This window comes from Neopsephotus bourkii, unplaced genomic scaffold, assembly GCF_033783945.1.
Source record: "Neopsephotus bourkii isolate Nb327-2 ecotype Australia unplaced genomic scaffold, CSIRO-AGI_Nbou_v1 NB_1634, whole genome shotgun sequence".
NCBI classification, from domain to species: Eukaryota; Metazoa; Chordata; class Aves; order Psittaciformes; family Psittacidae; genus Neopsephotus; species Neopsephotus bourkii.
The window spans coordinates 822,355-849,064 of record NW_026902109.1 but is presented as its reverse complement, the minus strand read 5'-3'; the positions used below and the strand labels follow the sequence as shown (position 1 = coordinate 849,064).

Sequence of the window (26,710 nt, the reverse complement as noted above, 5' to 3'; positions counted from 1 at the left end):
TTACTATGAGGAAGCATAAGGCAGTGGTTTTATTAGGTGTTTGATGGTGTCCTCAGTGCCACAAATGTTTCAATATAGAACAATCAGGTGGCTACAATTAGCTAATGCAGGACTTTGACCTAATGCCACAGGAGAATTTAGATCCATTTTCCATTCCCACTCCTGTCGTGCTTCATAAGGCAGAAGACTTGTGAGAGTTTGGGAGCGTGGGATCATTAATTTGCATTAAATGTGCAGATACACCAAAATAAGCTGCTGAGGTACAAAGTCTGAAGTTTTGGACTGCTTGGTTGTCCACCTGGAAGATGAACCCTACAGACTTCTCCTTCTTCAATGTGCATGAATCCGCTCCTTGCTTTGGTATTCCTGCCAAATGAGGTGACTGTGAGAACTACTTTTATGGTACAAATCTGGGGAGCCCCAGGCAATTCATATTATTCTTGCAAAGAGCAAGTTTTAATATTAAGCTCCTGATAGTTCACAGAAAAAAAAGCCCAAACCCTCATGTTTAATACCAATTTCATCTCAAAAGTAGAAAAATATACCTAAGATTCACCTGGATATTTAGTATAAAAAACCAAACAGGATTAACGTTGAGAAGATGAGAATGGCTTCTAAGAACACCCTGCCTTTCAATTATAATGAGAAAAATGGCTCAGAGAGCCACAGAAGCCATAAGGATTTTGACTCTTGGCTCAAAGGTAGGGATATTTTGGGCAGGAAGCTCAGCCTACCAAAGAAACCCACTACAAAATCTCCCAAACAGTTCAGAAAAGGAAAAAGGCTGCAGCTTTCCTTGGATGGCAGTTTGCAAAGGAGTTTTCTGCGCCACAAAGCTCATGATATTAGCATTCACTCACTTGGAAGCAACATCTTGTATTTCAAAGGCCCCAGGACTATTGATTCAGTGGAGACCTGCTGAGCCTTGGGTTTCAATCCCTCTTCTTCAAGAGCAGCTGAGCCACTAAGAGGATCAACACAGGGTAACCACCAGGCTCCACCTCTCTCAACCTTTTTTTTCGCAAGTTAAAAGAATTTCTAGTCCCTTCCCTCCTCACTTATTTTCACTCCTTTCCCTGCATTGACCTTACCCAGCCATTGCCTTTTCATCAGTGTAAAAATCTCCCAAATTATCTCTCTTGGAGAGAGAATTTATAATAATAATTTGGAAATTATCTCTTGGAGATAATTTCACTGATTGCAAGAGCAAACATCAAGGCCACTGGAATGTTGACATAGAACAGTGATATTGAAGTCAGGTATCTGCTGAATACAGGCAGGGAAAAATTAGAAATAACATTTATAGCACTGAATATACTCCATCCCTTTCTCGCCACCTTCATACATGTTTCAATTTTCAATTTTATGTCCATCTCATCACTGACCTCTGGCACATGGTCCATGGTTGCAATTCTGCCTCCAAATTGTATAGATCGCAAAAGACAAAGCAGGCTGAACAGCAAACCTACACCAAGAGCAGTCTCTTATCATCCATTCCAGTGCAATAATCACCCAAAGACTGAATTCTGGTAAAGCTGTAGTTGCTACTGATGCTCTCCTGGTCACACTTCCTCCTGGTGAATCTGCTTGAGCTCTTTCCCTCACTGTTACAAATTAACTTCTGGGGGAGGATATAAGCCATTTCAGATGTGGAACAGGAAGAATACATTTTCTCTCCAAAACAAACAAACAAACAAACAAAAAAGCAATAGGGAGCACAGTTAAATAAAATACAAACACCACCTTAAAAAGGTGATGTACAAAGCCAGAGAGATAAGAGGTAAAATTAATTAGATCAGGTCATTCTGCAGGATTATGACCCAAGGAATAAACTGCATCCCAGTGAAAAAATAACAGGAGAAGTTTTGTTTGTAAGTAAATAAGCCAATTGTAGAAACAAAATAGAATGAGAAATAGTTGTGTTCATTTTGCACAGATACATATTTGCATAAAGATATAAAATACATATAAACATATATTGCACATGTTGATATGCATATCAATTAGAAATAGAAATGTAACATAAATAGAGTTGCATTTTGAAAAATATTCTGGTCCAAGCACCATGGTGATGGGATATCACAGTCACATTTGGAGCTGTGGCTGTGTCTTCAACCATCAGGTTTCAACTGGACAGCACTACACTGGAAGAACCATACTTCTCCACCTTTTAGCACCTTCCTATTGCATAAGCTCGCCTCATGAAGAAGCAGCTATTCCTTTCCTCCACATGTGACATCCATCCAGCCCTCTGACGCAAAGAAACTCCACAACATAAGGGTGGACAGGAGTTAAAGCAAGCAACTTTCTTCTATGCTAGCCCCATGGCTGTCCTCTCCCTCCCTTGTGGTTGTTGTAGGAAGCACCATTCACTCAGATTCATAGCCTTTGGCTGTTTTCAGTGTGGTGCCCCATTTCCATGTCACCAGGTGTTACTTTTTTTTTGGCAGCCTGAGTCATTGTGCCAAAGCTACTCCTGAGCAAACCCAAACAGGTGGGTCACTATCTGAAAATACATTTCAGAAATTCGGTTAAAGAGGACACACCAACAAAATGCAAATGCAGGGGAGAACAGAAAGACAAAAGGAGAGGAGAAGGAGAGATGGAGAGGAGAAGGAGGACAAGAGAAAGAGAAGAGACCCAGCCTCTCTTGCTCTTCCAAATCCCTGTTTTGTTAGACCTCAGCTGGCTCCTCCTTATGGCTCCCCATACTTATATGAAAATGTTGGAACCATTCCAAAAGCTTTGCTTTGCTTTATGGTGTATAAACTTCTGCAACTTACAAAACACACAGCGCACTCGAGGCCTGATTTTTGTTTCTTTTCACACAGTTGTAATTCATGTACATATAAATATGGTTCTGCACATTAGTGCTTTCTCAGACTTTTTGTGAAAATGGATATTGATGAGACAAAATCCAGAACTTGATGGAAAAAAAGAGTAAATGGCTCTATCTGTATGTTTCTTATCCTTCCTCTCTCTGCCTGTCTTTACTATAAATCATGTATGTGTATTATATATAGTCTGCAATGTGAGTAATTTCCATGCAGCTCCAGTGACAGCTGAACTGATACAATGCAAGCTGACCTTGAGAAACTGTAAAAACGAATAGATATTTACCAGAATGTAGAAAAACACCCCACAGAAGGATTAAGTTCAGTGAAGATTAGTGAGGTGCCTGAACCTTGCCATACCTAGCTTGAGGATATGCTATTTTAACTGCATCTGTCTCATTCATGGCCAGTCTTCTATTCCTGCATGATTTTCTTCTAGAAGACAGCAAAGAAGTTCTGATTTTCTGAATTCCCATTCATAAGTTATGCCTGTGAGTTACAGGTCTTGCATGGCTGTGGGTTTTCCAAGAAGCCCTATGATTGTGCTTTTTTCCCCAATGAGCTGCTACAAATAATATCTGAAACTATGGTAATCTGTGTAGACCCCCAAAGCCATGAAAGAGCAACAGACCCAAGGGCACAAAAGCAGAGTTTAACATTATATTTATTTATATGTATATTTGAATTCATATTTAAATTTATATTTTTAGTTTATCCTTCATTCATTTTGGCCAATGCAATGTTTGCCATTCAAAAATCTCCAGATTTCTTTCACTTATGTAATGGAAGTGCTTGAACGAACATGAACTTTCACAGTGTCTGGACACTGTGCTCACAAAAACCTTAGTCAGGAGCTTTTTCTGCTGATCTTCTAAGGCAGCGGGCCAGGCTCCCAGCTGAATGGGAACACACAGGGAGAAGAGTTTATGCAAGTAAAAAGTATTTTGTTTACTCCGGAGATGTGGCTTTTTCCTAAACATACAGCAACAGTGAGCTTTTAGGAGATGGACGGAAGCTTTTCTTGAACTTGTGTCCACAACTCACAGATCAGTTCCTTGTTGCTTGTGTCTCCTTTTGAACTTCCTTCGTGGGCGCAGTGATACCTTTGTAATGACAGAGATGGTTTTAGAGAGGGCTTTTGCTAGCTGTGTATTTTGCTATATGTGTATTATTCAGATATAATGGAGCCAGAAATCTGTGTTATGAAATGCAAATATCTTCATATCATGTTAAATAATAACTGGTTCAACTGTAGCTCTTGGGAGCTGAAGTGCAAATGCTTTTGCTTGCTGAGTATGTCCAAGGTCCTTTATTTCCTGCTGTTTCCCAGCTAGATGCATTTAAACCAACGAAAATAGCAGCAGCTGTTGCTGAGCGCAGCACTTGCAAGCTGAGCTCTCCTAATCCCAACAGCTGAACTGCTGCACGAACAAAGAAGAAACTTCTACCCACCCCCAGCAAAGTAGTACAGCATGCTTTGTATTTATGTTCTTCCAGGATGAAGCAGATTTCCTTATATTAATATTATTTGCCTTCCAACTTGTTTTCTTGTCAGCATTTCTTTTTATTAGGCAAGTGAGGGTACAGCTTGCTCATATTTACGCCTTAAAGTCTACTGTGGTGCGCAGTATTTCAGATCTTTCCATTTGGGTTTTGAATGTATTTTGTATATCTCCTTAAGGCCAGATTCAGCTGCTCTCCTGACCTAAGGTTTAGAAAAAAACTGTAGTTTGCCTATCCAAATTATAAGCAGGCTACATGGTGCTTCTCACTCTACCCTTTCTACCTCATGCTCAACATCACCTTAGTTTTGGGTTAGTTGTCTGCTGTGTGTGAATAGGCATAGTGATTGGACCAAGTTAGACTGTAAAAAATAAGTCAAGGCTTAAAAAAAAAGACCTAAGATGGAAAGAAAACTCATGAAGCAGTTGACGTCAGCTACCTGGCGAAAGTGTTTGACACTGTCCTGCATGACATCCTTGTCTTTATACTGGAGAGACATCAATCTGATGATGGACCACTCTGTGGACAAAGAACTGGTTGGATGGCCACATGTGGTGTTGTGGTCAACAGCTCAATGTCCGGCTGGAGACCTGTAACGAGTGGTCTCCCTCAGGGATTGGTGTTGGGACCGGTCCTGTTCAACATCTTTGTTGGTGACATGGACAGTGGGATTGAGTGCGCCCTCAGCAAGTTTGCCGATGACACCAAGCTGTGTGGTTCGGTTGATACGCTGGAGGGAAGGAATGCCATCCAGAGGGACCTTGACACGCTTGTGAGCTGGGCTGATGCCAACCTCATGAAGTTTAACCATGACAAGTGCAAGATCCTACACCTGGGTCGGAGCAATCCCAGACACAGCTACAGGATGGGCAGAGAAGAGATTCAGAGCAGCCCTGCGGAGAAGGACTTGGGGGTGTTGGTTGGTGAGAAAATGAACATGAGCCAGCTTCAGTGGGCCTTCACAGCCCAGAAAGCCAACCGTATCCTGGGCTGCATCAAAAGGAGCGTGACCAGCAGGTCGAAGGAGCTGATCCTGCCCCTTTACTCTGCTCTTGCGAGACCTCACTTGGAGTATTGTGTGCAGTTCTGGTGCCCTCAACATAAAAAGGACATGGAACTGTTGGAACAAGTCCAGAAGAGGGCCACGAGGATGATCAGGGGACTGGAGCACCTCCTGTATGAAGACAGGCTGAGAAAGTTGGGGCTGTTCAACCTAGAGGAGAGAAGGCTGCGTGGAGACCTCCTAGCAGCCTTCCAGTATCTGAAGGGGGGCTATAGGGATGCTGGAGAGAGACTCTTCATCAGGGACTGTAGCGATAGGACAAGGGGTAACGGGTTAAACCTTAAGCAGAGGAAGTTTAGATTGCATGTAAGGAAGAAGTTCTTTACTGTGAGGGTGGTGAAACACTGAAACAGGTTGCTCAAAGTAGCAAATGCTCCATCCCTGGCAGTGTTGAAGGCCAGGGCCGACATCGCCTTGGCCGACATCGTCTAGTGTGAGGTGTCCCTGCCCATGGCAGCGGGATTGAAACTAGATGATGTGAAGGTCCTTTCCAACCCTAATTATACTATGAAGGTGCCCCTGCCATGGCAGGGCGGTGGAAGCTAGATGATCTTTAAGGTCCCTTCCAACCCTAACCATTCTATGGCTCTATAAATTAATTACAAGTGGACAGCAGGGTGGAAACTGTCCATGACAATGATCTTATTTTCTTTGAAAAAGTCTTATTTCAACTGGTTGGGAAAGCACTTAATTATTGTAACACAATCTGAATGCTATGGGACTCTACAAGAAAATAAATTACAAAATTACAGTCTATGAATACACCTAAGTATAAGCTAAAAAATCCACAGTCCTTAGGAAATCTCATCTCTTCAACAATTAAAGTTGCTTAATCAAATACTCAACTGTGCTAAAACCCTGTAATTTTATGTTTTGATCCCTATACTGAAAATTGATATTCAATGCTTGGCAATACTCACAACTAAGTTTTTTTATAAGCAAGGACACTGGGAAATACAATAAAACTTGTGGCTTTCTTTCCTGGTTTCAGCTGGGGAATCACAACACTTTCTATAAAGGTACTATTTTTCAAAAATGTCTAGAGGGAAAAGGCTAAAAAGCGGTGAGAAATATAAACTGTTTCATGCATAAAATCATTCTAACAAAATGTAAATAGCAGAAGGGTTATATATCTAAAATATGAGAAATCAAATGGAAAAATTCACTACTGTGTTTTCTTGTAAATGACAGACAGAACTAAACTCTCCAGCCCCGTACATGATCCTTACCCACTCCTGATTTTCACTTTGTCTACAATAGAGCACCTATTTTTATATCGAATTCCTGCTTTCAAACAGAGCTGAAGCCTCTGGCTTGACAGCTCATATTCTTATCCAGCCTCTGACAGTATTTGATGGGCTACAAATGGCATCTCATCTTTCCAAACTTTGACAACCGCTTTTCCATTAAGGCAAGCCCTGAGAATATGTTTTCATCTACAAAGGATGTATTTAATTCTACTAGGAATTAAAAATCAAAGGAAAAATAAAAAAGTAGCTCTGCAGTGGTCCAGTGCAATCTGACAGTAACATTAAAATTAAGCATCCTGCACATAAGAAGGGAATAGGCTGCATATGTAAGAAGGAAAGGGGAAAAAAAAAAGGGGCCAAATCTTCATAACCATTTTGCTCAGATGAGTAGCAGTAGTTCTGCTGTCAGATGAACATAGTATTTATTCAGGTACCTGATCTTCAAATCCCTCACTTAAAGCTCAATTTCTTCACCTTGACAGAACCCAAAATGCCTATTCTTTCAAAAGGAAGGAGGCCAAAGTACTCCTAAAAATTAAAAATCAAGGGATTCCAAAGAGAAGACTGATTTTTCTAACAAAAAGCTTAATAATAGCTGGAATAAAAGGATAGCTATGCAGCTGGAAATTTTCACTAAGAAATATCTGAATTATGCATCTGTCAGTCTATTGGAAGACAATTACAGTGTTTTTTTTCCTCGCTATCTAATTAATTCACTAATGGTTTTGTTTACAAAACAGGCCAGAGGCTATAATAAATTTGATTGCACTTCATAATCTGTGGTCAGATGTCTCTTAAAACATGGGAAAAATGAAAAATGCTGTACTGACCATTTTAAAATGGTCTTGTATAGCCCCAGTAAAATATGTCTGAAATTAAGGCTTCATTTTTATGCATATGTCCTTATTAATCTCCATATTGCAAAGGAGTTTAGCTTTCAGTGGCCACCGTGAAGCCAAAAGGACTTCAAGGGGGTTTGTCTAGTATATGGCACCATAAAACACTTTCATTAACTGCTTGGATTATAAAATAAGAAGACTATTATTAACATTGCACCTATTAAAATCAAGCCATAAAGGGCTGGAAGCACTTTTGAGAAGAGCAAGAAAATTCAAACTAATTGTTACAAATTGAAGTAATGACTTGAAATAAAAGGGACACCATTTAGTAGTGGCAAAATGCTGCTGCTAGCTTCCAGCTCTGCCTGAACAGAGATAGGTCCAGGTTGGACTAATGTGCCTGGTTTGGGTATTGCTCCAAAGAGGGGAGAGCCAGCTGGAGTCTAAGGAACAGGAACGACCACAGGCCTATAAAGCACAAATTAGATGTAAAGCTCAAAAGCAGCACATTTATTCTTTTAAAGAGAATTGTTCTTCAGATTCATGTGATAATGGTCTTTGAATAATACAACCCAACCTCAAGGATTGTATGTATTTGTATTTCAAATCTACTACAGGCTACAGCACAGAGATGTTAAATATTATGAAAAAACTTTTCTGGAAACCTCCTTCCCTAAAGACTTCAACAACAAATTAGGAAAAACTGGTCAGAAGTGGTTAGCTATATTTGAATCTGCCTGGATGATTATCTCTTTAGGTCCCTTCCAGCCTGAGCTTTAATGTATAGTTTGTGTTCTAAGTGCCAATGACTTCTACAAAACTGCTGAATGTCAAAACATGTGATTAAACTTTTGTGAAGTCAGGGCTAAAAACTGAGACTGTCCTTAATCTGCCTTTTTTCAGGATGTCCCAAGCCATATGTTCCCCATAGGAGTGCAGAAGGCACAGCTCTCTTCAAGCTTGTGTACATGCAAGGACAGTGGGTAAGCCTATAGGTTTTTAATGGTGTATCTGTCCTGAGAAGTGAATGAATCATAGAATCACAGAATAGTTAGGGTTGGAAAGGACCTTAAGATCATCAAGTTCCAACCCCCCTGCCATGGGCAGGGACACCTCACCCTAAACCATATTACCCAAGGCCTCGTCCAACCTAGCCTTGAACACTGCCAGGGATGAAGCATTCACAACCTCCCTGGACAACCTATTCCAGTGCCTCACTACCCTAACAGGAAAGAATTTCCTCCTTATATCCAATCTAAACTTCCCCTGTTTAGGTTTTAACCCATTACCCCTTGTCCTACCACTAAAGTCCCTAATGAAGAGTCCATCCCCAGCATCCCTATATGCCCCCTTCAGATACTGGAAGGCTGCTATGAGGTCTCCATGCAGCCTTCTCTTCTCCAGGCTGAACAGCCTCAACTTTCTCAGCCAATCCTCATATGGGAGGTGCTCCAGTCCCCTGATCATTCTCGTGGCCCTCCTCTGGACTTGAAGATGTAGCTGAAACCAAATCTCAATTAAGCTTTCAGTTGGGTGTGGAAAAATATATTATTTTGCAATTTTATTACCATCACTGAGTGACTGTTGGAAGCAATAACTGTGTAAACCAATGTAGCAAAAAGGCATGTGTTCAGGCATGGACCTGGTTTTTAGTCTACCTTTGCTCAGCCATCACCTACATGAACTGATTTCACGGCAATAATGACTCCAATCCTGTATGTTCAGATACTCCCATACCTCTATTTCAGAGCTTTCTAAAGTAATCTTGATTTCAATCAAAAATAACCGACCTAGGGCAGATGACTGAAAGCACAGGACTTAAATTAAAAGGAAATTAAATAACAAGGACAAGAACAGTAAAGTTCAGAAAAGATTACTTATGATGGCTGGGGACACCAGACCTGCATTCATGTCCTCTGCAAAGTGGTGTTTCGTGGGACATGAACCTGAGATGACATTCCTTATTCCAATGTATTATTAAGGCACTTTCATCCCAACACAGAACATGGTCGACTGTCATACAGCTGAGAAGCTGAGCAGCAAAAAATAGTGGATTTGTCTCTTAATCCATGCTATTAAAAAACAAGAAGTCCACTGGAAATATCTCTTGACATACAAATAATAAAACTAACTAGAAAAGAAAGGGAAAAAAAATAAAATATGATATTTCCACCTGTAATCTCTATAAGTTTAAAAAGATATTAATTTTTAGTCTGTCTTGCCTTAAAGCCATGTATTTGTATATGAATGCACTGAAGGGGTGACCTCTCCAAACAGCCAGCATTCACAGAGTTGTCTGGAAAACCAGTGTGTATTGATACATACCACATCCGGAAATTAGCATGCAGACCAATGGGATCATTATTTCTTCTTGGCCCGCAAGACCCAAACTAAGCCCCAGACATTCCAGTTTTCAACCAGACACCACCAGCTGCCCTCTTGAAGGGTACGGGATGCCCTAGGGGGAATTTGCCCACAGCGGCTGAGGTCGAGCTACACGTATCTTCTTCCTTTCAATGTACTTTATTTATTTGATCAATTTTGCTCTCTGAAAGTGCAAAAATGTGAATGTTTTCCAGGAACAAATCACAGTACTGCAGTGCGCTAGCAGGCTTCTGTAACACACTCAGGCAATAGTTAATTCCTCTGATACATTTTGCATTAGTGTATTTTTAGGCCTTAAATTATAACATCTATTTTTCATGGAGAGGTCAGAAGCAAGAGGTAGCAATCCTAGGTTTAGTTTTGACAAAAATAATATTTTGTTGTTTTAATAATAAAATTTCCCTCTCTGGTAAAGAAAAATAAAATCTGGAGCATTAAGCTAAACTTTGAAATATCATTTATCCTTCTGTGTGCAATTCAGTATTAGTTAAAAGCTATAGAAAATGACCTTAAATGACCTTAAGCAGAATTTTCCTGCTTAAGAAAAGCACTACAAGATAACAGAAACATTTTTCCCATCAGCAGCCTTTAGCAGGCTGCATTGGTGGCACCATGGCTTCTTGGAGGATTCTGAGATTTGGACATTTCCTAAGAATTACCTGACTCTGATCTGATATGTTGAAGTGACAGAGCATGTCCATTCCTGCTTTTCTTCACACCTGGCCAAGTGTCACACGTTGCTAAGATTTAGTTTTTGACAACATCTTAAAACTTTACAGATTAATTCTGTGAGCACCCAGAGTCAGAGGACTGGCCCATTGCCATAAGTAACAGTCCAATCTGCTTTCAAATCTGTGTGGTTTGAGGGTCTCGTAAGTAACCCTTATGAGCGCAAACTTAATGCACCTTCCCAGGAACATCTTGAGGTTTTCAAACACCTTGAGAGCTTGTGCCAAAAAAGCCTTAAAAATGAAAACAATCCTCACAAGCTCCTTCAGCAGATTCAAAACAAGCACCAAACTGGTGGGTCCCTCACTACAGGTCACGTCAGGCAGAGAAGCCAGAGGTAATGTTAATTTGGAGACGAATCTCCTGAGTGCTATGCTGTTGCCAACAGAGGGTGAAAGGCCTTCAAAAGGGAGGCCGAGCACAACCCAGATTAAACTCCTGCTTTAAAGCATTCTCAGCAATAGATGGCTATAGAAGCAGTGGGGAAAAGACAGCCTTCCCAGAATACGGGTGAGCTCTTGTGACTCTCTTCCAAAATAACAAACAAACAAATAAATAAATAATAAATCAAAACCCAAACTGCAGGAAGGGACCAGAATTCTCATGGACACGCTCTCCTCTGCACAATTTTACATACACCCAAACATGAAAACTTAGAAATAAATTACATGGAAGAGCTAGTTGCACTTTTAACACAGAATCTACCCGATAACACCACAAATAATCACCAAACCACTTAATTTTGACAGTTTTCTAGTTACCAGCACTACAAGTGTGTTTGGTGCCAACAGGATTATAGAGTCGGAACTTCCCCGAGGTTTCATGATGCAGCAATAAAAGTTTCCTTTTCTGCCCCTAATTTACAGGAGTTCCTAACACACTGTACTTGTGGCCAGTATCAGAAGCTCCTCCATGGTCATCACCATGATGTAAACTAAACTCCCTCTTTCTATCATAGGTTTTTGTATTTACATTGTATTTCAGATGGGTCACACAATGGCTGCCAATTCAGTCTCCTCCCACTCAGTTTTAATAAAAACTGCTGACCTCTAAATCCAGGAAAAGGAAAAAGCAAGGTCAAATTTTTCCTTTCTACAAAATTCTGCACAAAATAAGTAGTTTTCTGTGAACTGTTGTAATAGTTTACACACTGAATGTCTAAAATGAATGTACGGATTTCATGATAACAAAACAAAACTCTCTCTATACCTGGATCAGAAACTGCTTAGAAGAGACACTGTACCATTCTCCAGTTTTGGTTAAGTAAGATTTTAGATTGCTCCTTCAACCTTAACACTTAACAGCTATACAATTCTTCAGGTTATTTTTAAAAGGCAATCAAAAGACCACTCGGAGAGATGTGTGCTCATCTCTCAACCTAGTACATAAATTCTTCTTGGATACTGCAAAACATTTATTTGCGCATTTTTATTTACCAGAAAAAGTAATTCAGCTTTCTTCAGCCACTAGAAAATATATAACCCTATCACATCATTTTCTTCCAGTTATTCAGGTGTAAAAACAAAGAAAAATTAAAAGACCAGTAACACAGTACTTACTCTAGGACACTCAAACTTCAAAGAAAAGGTTACCTACCAGCTCAACTCGTCCAAACCCTCCGACTCCAAGGGTGTCAATGATGTTGAAATCAGACAGTTTCAGGTTGGCGAAGAAGGCAGCTTCAGCTTCATATCTGGATTTTTTTATGTGAAAAAATGGAAATTTCTTAGAGGTGTAAACATGAGTACTGTGCAATACTGTACCCGAATGGCATGAGCGTGGAACAGCCTTTACCTGCTCAGTTTCCATTTTATCACTTACAGTTTGCTTTTATGCACACACATCGATTTACTAGTCCCAATTACAGCATCTCTCCGATGTGCATGGTTTCCAAGTGAGAAAAGCAAACATACCTACTGCATGCCTACAATGCAAATGTCTGGTACTGCAATTCAGCTCCAGCTACCCAGCAAATGCTACATTTTGATGTTTTCTATTGATCTTCTTGTGGGTGGGGTTTTTTTTGGTGTCTTTAAGTATTTTTAGAAGATAAAGTCTCTCATAGGAGTATGTCTTATCCACAGGCTAGCAGTAGTTTCTATAAATGTTTATTGAAAGTGGCAAGATCTTTAAGGTCCCTGGAGAGAAATCACAGCCAGGTTTTATGAAATCAGATCCAATAAGCTGCGGGCTGGTGTGCAAATGCCTGAAATGAATGACTTCAGTCACATATCAACATTTCTATAAGAATATCTTCACTTCTTTTCCTCCTATAAGCTCACTTGGAGTAGATGTCCCATCCCTGGAGGTCTCCAAATCCAGATGCTCTCTCTTTAGCCCATGTCCAACTGGCTCACAACACAGGTTCACCAAGCCCTTGACTAAGGAAGCATGCAAATTGAACACATGCAAGCCTGCCAAAATAAGCTTCCCATGACTATCCTCATGAACATGATTCCTCTAAAATAGCTCCTTGACAAGGTTTATGGTATTTTTAGAAAGGCTCGGAGGGGAAATGGATGAACACGATCCACCCACTCAATTAAGTGTGACATTCAGCTGCTGGAGGAGTCCCCGTGCATGTACAACCTTTGGCTGCTGGCAACACAGACTTGTACGGGAAAAGAGCATTGACAGGATTATGGAGAGAGGCATGGAGGGTGTAAAGGGGGAATTGGTGTGGTTTGCAGCACTTAATTTTAGCCAAAATATTTTTCATATAATCCACTATTTCACCTGGATGTTTCATTTGTGCGTGATAATGCTAGCATAAAGACAAAACATCACAATGTTAGCCTCAATCATACATACATATGCACCTGTCTATCCTTTTAAGCACCTTGTTTATCACACCTGCCTTTAATTCAATAATGGGATGGAATTGATCTATTGACTTATTCCCTTCAAACTACCTTCTTTATTTAAAATGTCAGTGACACTGGGAGAGAAAAAGCCCCTCTCTCCTCCCTCCAATTTTAAAGTTAAAAGGGAAAAATAAAAAGAGATGTGAAGAAATGTGAAAAGTCACATCACGAAGGTCCAAATCCAACGCAATAAAGCATATTTTTATCTTGGAGTGCTGTAGACAAATTATTTAAGCTCTGCTTTATTATTTATACTGTCACCAGATCCTCTTGGTGACCTTGCTCCTGTGGCCACAGCAGCCTGATGCATCTGACTTTGGAAACCAATCAGAACTGAGCCTGCTTTAAACTTGGGATAACCTTGTGTGACACAACTGCTTATCGATTGCTTTACACTCATCATGAGGTGCGTACTAAACCTGTCACTGAAAACCTCTGCTAAATTAAAGATGTACCTATGTGCTCCCTTCTAAATCACAACAGAAACATTATTTTAAGGGTGACAGAGCAATGAGATGGATCTAATTTTCATGATAAATGTATAGACCACTTGAATAACCTTAATGATTTATAATTGCTAGGGAGATGAAATCCCAGCATGGACAATTTCTCTTCAACAATCAAACAACTTCAGGTCAAGGAGCCCTGCATTACCTTTACTTAAGGAATGGGAGCTGAATGAAGCCATCTCGTGCTTCCAGGAAGGCATGGGGTCAGCTACCCCATCTTCTCTCCTGAGCAATTAATAAGGATTTCTCAGTGCTGAACAAGCAGGGGCTGAGAAACGCCAAACAGCAGTGTGTCAGAAGGGTTAGGGGCTCCAAAATCATATGGGACAGATACGGGAAATACTGCTTTCCCTATAATACCTCATTCTGAAAGATGACCAAGTCCTACAAAAATTATGTATAGTTCACATCATGTGACATGAGAGAACAAAATCTAGGTAAGACATGACATGCTGCTGGTAAGGCAAGCAGGATGCTTGTTACAGCTTCTGCAAATTCCACCAGTTCTCCCAAAAATCCCTTCATTTGATTGGAGTCAGGATCTTCTACTCCAGTCCCAACTTCATCATTTTGTGTTGAGTTGCAGAAGCTGAGAGCTCTACTGATGGCTTTTAAAGTACAAAAATATGTTCATTTATTGCTTTGCTTAGAAAATGTACTTGCAGCATTATTGTGATAGTTTTTTGAAATCTCTTAGCTAATTCTCTTTGACAGACTTAAGTGTAGTTAATATAGACAAGTGAAACAAAGCATATAAAACAGTCAGATGCGGTTTGCTAGATATTGTGCAACAGGCATCCAAAAACCAAAAGAAATTCCAAAAACATATAGTGAAACCAAACATTTAAAATCAGGCAAGCAAGCCTTTCACATGGTTAGTAACAACAGTCTCATCTGAATTCTGTTTTAATGCAAGCTATAAAGGTGAAAGTCCACTTTCAAGATAAATGCCTACAATTTAACATAAGTTATACACTTATAAGCCCTGAAAAGCTTAAGAAAAAATCTCTTCAATCACTAAATAAAAATATCAAAATGAAAATATTCCCAAGACATCTCCTAATCAGAAACCAGGGTATAATCCTCATCCTGACACTTAGAATACGGAATATTCAACTTCTGTCCTCCAATTTCCTTAATTTAAGCATGCTGCTCTCCAAACCAAAAATCCCAAGGCTTTCTGTAGCATGTGTTCCTCACTTAATAAAATTACAGTGAAAAAAATATGTGATGTCTGATTTTATTACCTCCAAAAGAGACTCTTTCAAGGCATTGGGAGGGCAATGCAAAGAAATACAGAAGTAGCTAAAAAAATATATTTGTGTATTAAAAATTAATATTTGTGTGTCTACAGGAAAACATTTGGCTCTGGACCAGGCTGAGAAATCTGCTACAGTCAGATACTGGGGAGGATGCTTGGGATATTCCCTGGGAACATAACAGAGATGGGATGAATGTTGGAGACAGTTTGACCACACTTGTGCAAGATGACATGGAAATAACTCACACTCTGGGAAAAATACATGTGTGCCAAGTCAGGGCATATTTCTTCTGATCTGATCTTCAGATCTCATCTTCAGATGCTACAGGCTCTTCCCATCTGGTACCTAGCAGTCTAATAAGAAATGCGGCTATAGTCTAAATACACAGCTGCATGCTTGTGCTCTGAGACTTTTCAAACAAGAAAATGATTTTTTGACCTCTGGAAGACTTGGTGATTTAAGTTTCTAAATTAATAGATAAGAGATCTATTGTGAAGACATCATGGTCAAGCTCGGAGGCATGAATGCTGATCAGCATCATACCCATGTTCAGTGTTCAGTGACACTCTGGAGCTACACAGAAGCAATACCCAAACTTTCTATGCTGAGATTTCTGGGGTTTTCTGAATTAGACATAATTAAGAAGAGCCCTTCTCCAGGTATTTTGGTAACTGTGCCTCTTGCCCAAGCTATTACAGGCCAATATGCTTGGGAAATCATAGCTGGAAGTGCACAAGAAAAGACACAGGAAACAGATTCTTCTGTAAGGCATGCTAAGGCACATGAAAAACCACAAGGTGCTTGGTGGTGGCCAGCAACGGCTTCACTAAGGGGAAATCCTGCCTGATCAGTTCGGTGGCCTTCTACGATGGAGCTACAGAACTGGTGGACAGGGGTAGAGCAGTTGATGTCATCTACCTGGACTTGTGTAAAGTGTTCAACACTGTCCCACACAACATCCTTGTCTCTAAGTTTTAGAGACAGCAATTTGACAGGTGGACCACTCGGTGGATAAAGAACTGGCTGGATGGCTGCACACAAAGAGTTGTGGTCACTGGCTCAATGTCCAGCTGGAGACCAGTAAGGAGTGGTGTCCCTCAGGGATCGGTGTTGGGACCGGTCTTGTTTAACACCTGACATGGACAGGGGGATGGAGTGTGCCCTCAGCAAGTTTGCCGATGACACCTAGCTGTGTTGTTCAGTTGATACACTGGAGGGAAGGAATGCCATCCAGAGGGACTTAGACATAACTGCGAGGTGGGCTGATGCCAACCTCATGAAGTTTAACCATGACAAGTGCAAGGTCCTACACCTGGGTCAGAACAATCCCAGGCACAGCTACAGGATGGGCAGAAAAGAGATTCAGAGCAGCCCTGCAGAGAAGGACTTGGGGGTGTTGGTTGATGAGAAAATGAGCATGAGCCGGCAGTGTGCGCTCGCAGTACAGAAAGCCAACCTGTACTATCCTGGGCTGCATCAAAAGGAGCGTGACCAGAAGGTCAAAGGAGGTGATCCTGCTCCTCTACTCTGCTCTTGTGAGACCTCACTTGGAGTATTGTGTGCAGTTCTGGTGTCCTCAACATAAAAAAGACATGGAACTGTTGGAGCAAGTCCAGAAGAGGGCCACGAGGATGATCAGGGGACTGGGGCTGTATGAAGACAAGCTGAGAAAGTTGGGGCTGTTCAACCTAAAGGAGAGAAGGCTGCGTGGAGACCTCATAGCAGCCTTCCAGTATCTGAAGGGGGGCTATAGGGATGCTGGAGAGGGACTCTTCATTAGGGACTATAGTGATAGGACAAGAGGTAACGGGTTAAACCTTAAGCAGGGGAAGTTTAGACTGCATATAAGGAGGAAGTTCTTTACTGTAAGGGTGGTGAGACACTGGAACGGGTTGCCCAAGGAAGCTGTGAATGCTCCATCCCTGGCAGTGTTCAAGGCCATACTGGACAGTGCCTTTGGTGACATGGTTTAATGTAAGGTGTTCCTGCCCATGGCAGGGGGGTTGGAACTTGATGATCTTAAGGTCTTTCCAACCCTAACTATTCTATGATTCTATGAAACATTATCAAAACAGAGAGAAAATAGAAAGTTTCCTCTTTAATAAAGAGCTTTTAAAATTAAGGTTGAGATTTTCACCAGAGGACTGGTGCATTCTTAATAGGACTTTCTGCTTATTGAAAACAGGATTTGTCACATACCCTACCAAACTCACCTGCCAGAGCACATAGTCCACTCCTGTATCTAACAGGAGAGGTATCTTTTCCATAGTGGATGTCACAAAAGGGCAGAGAGGAGATGTTCAGATCTAGGTCAAACACAAGCATCCTTCCAAACCTACCAAGCTCTTCTCCAAGATTTCTTGAAAATCTGAATGATAGAGGTACCTACTGAAATCTCACTCAAATGACTGACTTTCTGTAATGTGCTTGCCCTAACAATTATCAGGGCCCTTTTATGGGTGAGCTGGGGCTTGGTACCATCACTTCTTTCTCTCCCTCCAAATAAAATACATACTCCTAAGGAGCTGCTAATTAAAATGCCTTGATTTGGCCTCCTCGTCAGCACGGACAGGCATCACGTGTGAGAAACCAGAGTAATCAGAGGGATCAGGAGTAAATACCATTGTCCACATGTCCATGCTACTTTGAAACAGCAGTGCAGAAGCCACAGCCCAAGCATTTGGGCAATGCCTGTTATGCAGAATAGGAGAGAAAAACACATGGCTTCTTACACTGCTGGACATTTCCAACCATTTAAATGAGCGATTGCCTCCTAGGACGACAATTACTCTGAAACACATTTCAAGCTTCTCCTCCAAAATTTAAAATAAATAAAATCATCTTACCTAGACAGCTAAAAAGAATAAATGACAAAATGCGAGGAGCAGAGGTTTGCAGTTGCCCAACTGCTCAGCTTTACTAAACTAGCTCACAATTCCTATCACATGAGCTAAATGTGTTGGGAAACATTAGACATCTGTTACCAAACTGTCATCTTGATAGACAACTTGGCTCTTTCCACCTGCATGTTGCCAACTAGATGTAAATTACAACCAAATGGGAACCAACCACCGACTCCCTGATAAGAGTGAATGTAACCATTTTGGGAGGATAAAAACAGAATTTCAGAGTCTTCCTCAGTGTCAGACACCTGCTCATTTAACAGCTATTTTGTCAGCCTTATATTCAGCTTTTTTGGCTGGCCTGATCACTGTATCACCCATAGTTGAGGCATACACTTCTGCAGACAGAAATAACGAATCTCTGCAAAGACTAAAATAACTTGAGTTCCAGTACATGGATGGTGATCATCTGACCCAGCCTGCAAGAACACACAAATTAAATGAGCCTAACAGCCACAGGTGGGGAAAAACACTTTACAAAAGAAAACCAGATTTCTGTGTTCACTAAAGAAGAGAGTCCACCTCATTATGGGTCTTAAGATATAGCTAGATTCTTAAGATATAGCTAATTTCTTTTTAGCATCCTGCTTCAACTGATGCAGCACTTAAACCCAAACAAAAGTATTTTGGGAATAAATGACAGCAAAATTTCCCCCAGATCTTTGATTTTGTAACTATTTTTTCTATGTATCTAAATATACATATTTTAGCCCTGGTGAAATAACCCACCTGAGTCTAGTCTACTTACAGCACCTGGCTGCTATCGCCCTGCCTTGTACCCTGAAGTCACAGCAGGCTTTCTGGATTGGATTCATGCTATTAAGAAAGATGCAATTCCAAATGCAAGTGAAAAGTGGTAGAGGACATGGACAGAATTCATGTAACGAGGAAGCTTCACTATCTAAGAGCAATGTAAAGAAGATCAAATGCAGCAAATGGTGGTAGAGATCCCATGTCTTGCATTCTGCTCCAGCCAGCCCTCTTCCCCACCAGCTCAAATGACTCCAAAAAGCTAAGACTCACGTGTTTCTGAAGGATTTTGGACAAGGGGAAATCTATGAATGGTCATATGGGTGAAAGCAAAATAAAAAGCACCTTATGTCATGCCCACATGAGATCCTTACCTTCAACTACGCCCTGTTTGAGTGGGGCTCAGAAGACATAGCCACATTCAGGCAACAGACAGAAGCATGGCACAGCGACAGTGTATTTTACACAACCAGCAAGATCCTGGGAATGCCTGAAAGCAAATTCTTGAGAGGCATTGAGAGCAAATCTGTTTTTCTTTATGGTGTGTTGCTACTCAACCTCTCAAAGGTCCCACCCCACATGCAAACCCCTTCTTACCTAGCATTCCCTCCAGATATCAATCTATTTGAGTCACTACACCTGGTGGAGGGAGATGTCCCTTGACAAACCATTACAGTAAAAAAAATAAATAAATACAAACAAGGGTTTGAACCCAAAACCCTTTTGGGGAAGACTGTAACATGCTCATCAGACTTCTCCAAGAGTCACCTAGTAGGTGAAGAGCACTCTCAGGTCTCCACTGACTTGTATTAGGCGAAAGGGAGATACTCCCCCCCAAAAATACACACAGGTAGAGCAGGCAGTGATAGCAGATAATAACTATTTCCTAACAACCATGTATGGAAATGTCTTGGAAATGCCTATGTTTTGTGTTTCTTCCTCAGGGTACTAGATGACACACAAATGCACCTTTTAACTTCCAAAAGTCCCTTTCAGGTAAACACTGGTATCAGTAAGAACAAAAATAACAAGAAAAAGACCAGCTCTTTACCTATTTTACTGTCAATCACATAACATTACAGAAAAGCTGAATTCATTTCAAGCTCTGCCACATTATTGCAATTTATTAGCTCATTCACAAATACAGGATCACAGAATTGTTCCAGGATATCTCCATCGGCAGGGAAAGCAGGAAAACACCAATCAAAGACTTCATGCTGTTGGATAAAAGTACCAGCACAAGATGACTGTGATATCTCCCATTGGCAGTAAAGTTGCAGTCACCCACCCAGCCCTGAGTTGTACTAACCAGGGAGCACTGACATACTGATAGCCCTAAATCCAGATGGTGTTTTATGTCCTTTCACACAGATAATGGACAGATGGCATTTTAGTATGCCCATAAATAAATTCTGCCTGATGTTTGCTATCCTGATGCTAACCCATTCCTGGGAGAGGTGGGTGTTACAGTGTTACCTACAGATCTTGACTTGTTAGATGATTTACTGCCCTGTACCAAGGAAGACCGAGGAGATCATTAAACTCATCTTACTCTTCCATTTTTCCTAAATGCAAGCAACACTGAAAAAGCAGAAGGTGCATATCAAGCTATCTACCTGTATCTGTAGATAGACAGATACAGGGAGAAAGTATAACTTAACACCCAACTTTTCCTTAGTTCAGGTCTCCTTCTTCCAGATCATCCTCCTGAGGTCAGCAGTGCCATGGCTTTAACTCCCGATTTAGCTGCTACCACTTCTTTATATGTCTTACACTTTCAACTGAAAATCCAAATCAAGAGAGATTTCATTTGGATTTTTAAAAGCAATGTGCTAGTGGTGATGATGCAATTGAAAGCTACAGCTGCATAGACCATTGCATCGAAAAGAAAGGCTGTCTTTCTTTTCAAGTTCATGTTGTCAGGGCTGAGAAATTTTCTTGGACCCCCCAGCACTTGAACTCACAGCATACTTGCCTTTAATGACTTTCACATCAGGAGAAATAGCATACCTCCTGGTTTAGATTTTCTTACAGAAAGTGAACATTTGAGTGGCAGCTAAAACAGACATTAAAGCTATGGCATCTCTAACTTCCTCTGGAAGGGGAAGGAGATCTGAAATTAAAAACATAAAGTTAAAAAACTAACAGAGAAATCATTCCTTCCCCTATTTTAAAAACATATTACTTTTTAATTAGAACTTGGCAACATGAACATGATATTATGCTATTATAATAAGCTGTCCTTATTGTAAGTTGTTTCAGTACTTTAGCAAATAGAAGATTTGTTTGAATTATGGGGCTTTGAAGACTTGCTATTGCATGGAGACCAATTTCACTGAGAAATGTAACTGAATGTACCCAAATACAGTCAGTTAAAATAGCTCGGAAAGACCTTGTCGTCATCCAGGCTCTTGAAACTTCAAAGTTAATATTGTTCAACTTCTAAATGTGCCAAGAGATTGGCAGTAACTTGTTAAACTAATTATGCCGATTGGGTTCAGTACCTTCCTTCTAGCAACAGTGTGAGTACTGCAGTGGGATCTTATCTGAACAAAGGATGTGCAAGGAGCAACTTTATTTAAACTCCTAAAAATTTCAACCTTTTTTTCAGATGTTCATTGTGGGATCCTCTCTTCTTGTAACACCCTTATTAAATATCCACACAATGCTCATGTGACGGAAACAAACCAAAATTGTGGTGGAAGAATTAAACTGTCAGCTGACTGGGGGTGATAATGCCATATAGGTATGAAGCACAGTGCTTTCAGTAGAGCACAAGGTTATCAGGATGTTTTTTAGGGAATAGGTTGCCTGCTTTTCACTGAAAGTCAAAGGGAGGTCACCACTGAAAATGCGTGGTTTATTTTCTAGATGCATATGTTTCTCCTCCAACTTCTAATGAAACAGCCTGGTGCTTCAACAGGACTGTCAGGGTCCTACTTCAGGAAGTCCTGGTTTTAGCTTTGGTTAAAATAACATTTGCACTTTTGTAATACGCTTAATGCTGAGAACATCCTGAAATAGTTCAAACAATATACTCTACAGAGTAGACTGACTTAGAAACCCAAGACTTTAATCAATTTTAATTAAAAGGGGCGGACAGAGGATGTGGAGTATTCCTTCCTCCGGCAGTGTTTCCTGTTCTGTACAATATTAAAAGATATTGCTTAAGAAGGGTGTTTGTTTCTTCTTAACTCTGGGTGTTACTATCTGGAAACGAAAGAAACTGCCTCACTGCCATTGTGTTGCAGGTCTGCCTTGGCTCAGCAGTGAGGGATTGAACCCAAAAGATTTGCTAATAGCACCATTGTGTATATGCTGGATTAATCTGGGTAGGAAACTCATTGATGACACTGGAAAAATAAAGCATGAATAACTTTCCTGACTCCGAGACAGGCAGCAAAGCACAACCTGAAATTTCACACTTAACAAATTCTAAGGAAAAGTAAATTATTTTTCACAGCACTTCAAACATTGCACATCAAATATAAAATGAAATATCATTTAAAAATGTTATTCATCAACATCTTTTTTCCCAAATAAATTCATGTTCAAATCACATACTTCTGTAAAGCATTTCCTTGACAATTCAACACTTTCATTAGAAAAATTCCCACCAGTTTTCCTTGGGCAATAGGTATTATCACAGTTGCTGGGTGAAAGAAATACTGATTTACACATAGCCCAATATCATCATGTTTTGATGCCAGCAGGCATGAAGTACTGAGTTGTTCTGTTGTTTTGGGTTTTTCTTGCTGTTGTTTTACTGTGAGTTTTTAAAGGATATTCAGCTGAAATGTTACAGCCACTAGATAAAAGCTATTATATACTTTAGCTCACCCTAGTCCACAGAGAGTTTTATGTCCTGGCCACCTCATCCCTACTTCCAAGAAAGCTGTTTTTTTTTTTTTTTCCTCCATGCAGCTGTGCTTATTACAGTAGAAATGTGGGGTAGGAATCAAATTGCAAAGATACATTTACCATGCTCTCACACACATGTGGTACAAACAGAAAACTCTTCTGCCTGGCTGATGGGAATAAACTGAAAGTGCAATGCACTTCAGCTTGCCTTTTTGTCTTTGCTATGCCAGTGCCCAATAGTATTATGCCTTAATAGCCTTCTTGGCACATTCCTCTCATCACATGCTAATTCTAATTTGAATAATCAACCTTTCAGAGTAAAATATTAGATTCATGGGTTGTTGGATTGCAGCACATCATCTAAAATCCCACTGCAGGGTGACAAACTAGATTAAAATGCAGTTCACTGAAGGATTGCCAGGGACTATAGCATACTAATTTCTATATAACTCTTCCTAAATCATGGGTCACTAACCAAGATAAAATTTGGGTTTAAATCCTCATATTCATCAGCTGAATCAGCTGATGCATGTGGATATACTCAGCAATACTGAATTCTATTGTAGACTCGCACCTTAACTTTAAAGTAACACAAAATCAGTGAAAAATAAAGCTCCCGCAGTGATGCTAACTACCTTTGAATAATTTAGAAGAAAAAAAATACTGTGGTGAGGAAGGAGACAAGTCACAAACTTCCCTCTATTTTCCTTATTGGTTCTGAATTTAACAGTTTGGATCCATAAACAGAAAATGTATTTGGAAGATGAGGCATCAGGTTTTTTCCTTTCACAGTTCTGATTGACCTCAGAGGAAATACCTTCAGATCCCCTATTTTTTCGTTTTGAAAACACCAAGGAAAACCCATGCTTATGAGAAGTGCTCAGGAAAAAAAGCATTTCACATTAGAACTCCAAATGGTGAATAAATCCCAGCTACCAAACTTGGTTCAAAGATGCCAGCATACACACCACAGAAGAATACCAAAGTTATTTTAAGGCAACTTATTGGGAGTCACTGGGGAAGAGCCATGCCCATGTTATAACCTTGGAAAGCCAGATGTGATCTCAAGGAAAATTCAGTCTACTTACAGCTTGAAATTGCTCAAATCACAGTTAGTTCTGCTCATTGCTCTTCTACTTTACAAAATCCCACAATCTAATTGCACACTGCTAATTAGATCCCATGAACCCCAAAGCAGCCCATCTAAGCATGTAAATACTAAATGGCCCTTTTGCCTCCAGCCTTAATGTAGGACTGTGTTTCTCACATAAGTAAAGGTTCACCATGGCAACAGCAATGCTCAGATTAAAAATACTTGGCTGCAGTTTTCTTCTCTTACATTTTTTAAAGAATGCGGCAAACAGATTGATATGTTGCTGATGTTAGACATACATATTTGTCTAACTTACTGTGCTCACTACTTATTGCACATTTGTAGAAGTCCCATGTGTTTTAAACAGAGCCACCAAGTTTTGCCCCCGTTTCTTTTCCCAAGAGGACCTAATCCTCTCTGATAAAAATCACTTGCTAGATGGTTTCCAGCTTGTTGGCTACTAAGTAGAGGCCCACATCGAACGAACTTATATCCCTCCTCTAAGGGCTGCCCAGAAGCATTTCTGCAATGTTTCCTGCAGCCTCTTCTAAATTCTCACGTACACCCATGTATGATAAGATTTGGAGATGCTGCTGTAGCAGATGGGTGAATGATGTTCTCTTAATCCAGTGGCTCCCCCAAAATGTCCACAGATCATCAGTGAGAGCTACTAATTGCACTGGGGTTGCTGGACAAAACTTCCCAAAATTTTAGTGCAAGACTTTCAAGCTTTTATCCATTTGGCCAAGCTCAGAGCACCCCAAGCATGCCTGCACTGCTGGCATGTTTCATCCCAATTAACTTTGAAAGAAAGGTGACATACAAGGAGAAGGCAGAGAGGAGGACATAAAGTCCTACCAAAAAAGTGGTAGCAGGCAGGAAGCAGTATTTTCCTTACAAAGCAAGTACGTGTACACACAAAGCGAGGTTTGTCTCTCCTCTTGCTTATTCTGGCAGACAGATGAAAATGTGGGAAGAGATCAGTGAAGCTCAGTTCCACACAACCAACTCCATCCTGATATCACCCTGTGTCAAACCTGCTTTTAATCTGACTTATCTGCTAAGATTTTACTTTTTTTCTGTGAGTATGACTTTCAAAAGCAAAATCAATTACTTGGGCCATGCAGGTCCTTTTTTGACTCTGCAGAGGCAGAAAGTTTCCTCTCCAGCTTAACAACTCTACAGAAATAATGAATTTTCCAGTATCTGGTGAAAGGCAAGAAAAAGCATCAAAACAAAGAGCCAATTTAAAGAAAACCTGGAAAAATAGAAAAAAAAAAAAACCCAAAGCAATTGTGCATGTACTGTCCCAAAAGCATAAAAAAAAAAGGTCTAAGAAAGAAGAACGGGAGAACTAGGTTAGGATCTCAACAAGGCTGTGGCATGACAAACATATAGGAGGCATGAAATGACCATTGCTAGGATGACACAATAGCAGCCACAGAAGACACGGGAAACATGAAGGCTGGAAACACCAAGTAGCCTGGTCCTAAGGAAAGAATGACCTGTTGCATTAAATCACGTTAACAAATTAAATTATCAAGTCATGCAGGTCATCTGTAATTGGAAATTACAGTCTAAACAGGGAAGGAGAGTATCAGGATGAGATTACTGACCACTCATCAGACAGGCAAGAGTGGCTTTGATCTGCTGAAGGAGCCTCTGACAAGACCTCATCAAAGACAAGACAACTAGCGTGAGTGTGCAACGAACTCTAGATATACTATGTGTCAAGTCTGAATTTTTAGGCACAATTAATGATTATTTTTAGAGATGGTTAAACAGGTGGCCCAAGAACAAAGAAAATTTGTGACTTAATGCCAGATGATATGCACGATGCATTTCAAAGTACCACCACTGAATAATTTCCCTGTAACAGAAACCATAATGTACTGAGATTTAACACGGCTGGAGGTATGAAAAGAGGTTTAAAATAAAAGCATCACTCTTGCACTTAAAAATTCACAAAGGGAATTCAGAGAGTATCTAAGAGTTGAACATGGGAATTAAATTTAGCAGCAGCATGTAGGTATCCAGAAACACATAGCAAACATACCATCTATTGAACGTGGACCTAGGATAGGTCAAAAGGAAGCTGGTGTGGCTGAACAGCAGCATGAGACAGTACATTAAAAGCAAAAAGGTAACCTTCAAGTATGAACTGGTTTCAAACAGATCAATAAAGAGACAAGTTAAAAAGAATTAAACCCTGTCTGGTTGCAAGGAAAAACACCATAAGGCAGGGGAAAAAAATAATGCAAATAACAACTTCAAAAGGCTTATAAACAAATAATAAATCCTTCTCAATCATAGCAGCAGCAAGGAGTCTGACTGTAGTCTCTGGGGTCTTCAGAGGCTCATGCTCTAGAAAGAGCACACTGAGAAAAACAAAGCCATCTGAGGAAAGCTCAGTGCACTTTTTACCCCAGTGTTCAACATGGAAGATCTTGGGGAAATCCTACCACTGCAAACTTCCTTCCCAGGGGAATCACCAGAATAAGTGCCTCCAGTTGAAGTGACAGTAGGGGACTCAAGTGAACTAAAGGAATGTTAACTCATTTCCAGGCCCAGATGGTGTTCACCCAGCACTTCTGCTTGAACTCAAGGTGAACTACTAACTGTGGTTTGTAACCAGCTCTGCTCACAGAGGAATGGAAGTGGCTTTTTGATGTGATCCAGAGTGCTGTACTTGACTAAGCCCAACATCTGTCCTAACAGAATTAGTTGACACATGGATAAATCTGACTTCTCTGGGGAAGAGCCAACATGTTTCACAAGTCTACTGGAGTTCTTTGAAGGAATCAACAGGCACATGGGCTGGAGAGATCTGGTCAATATAGCTGGCTTGGATTTCCAAAAGGCATT

At 40.4% G+C, this 26,710-nt stretch overlaps 1 protein-coding gene across 4 annotated transcripts in view; it reads right to left on the bottom strand.

The window, feature by feature from the left end:
* The window catches only part of PRKG1 (protein kinase cGMP-dependent 1), a 480,301-nt gene that overhangs the window by 24,450 nt on the left and 429,141 nt on the right, over positions 1-26,710 (bottom strand). For all 4 annotated transcript variants that reach the window (XM_061373836.1, XM_061373835.1, XM_061373838.1 and 1 more), the window contains exon 10: positions 12,200-12,296. In XM_061373836.1, coding sequence (XP_061229820.1) covers positions 12,200-12,296 — 97 coding nt within the window. The remainder of the gene's footprint in view (positions 1-12,199; positions 12,297-26,710) is intronic.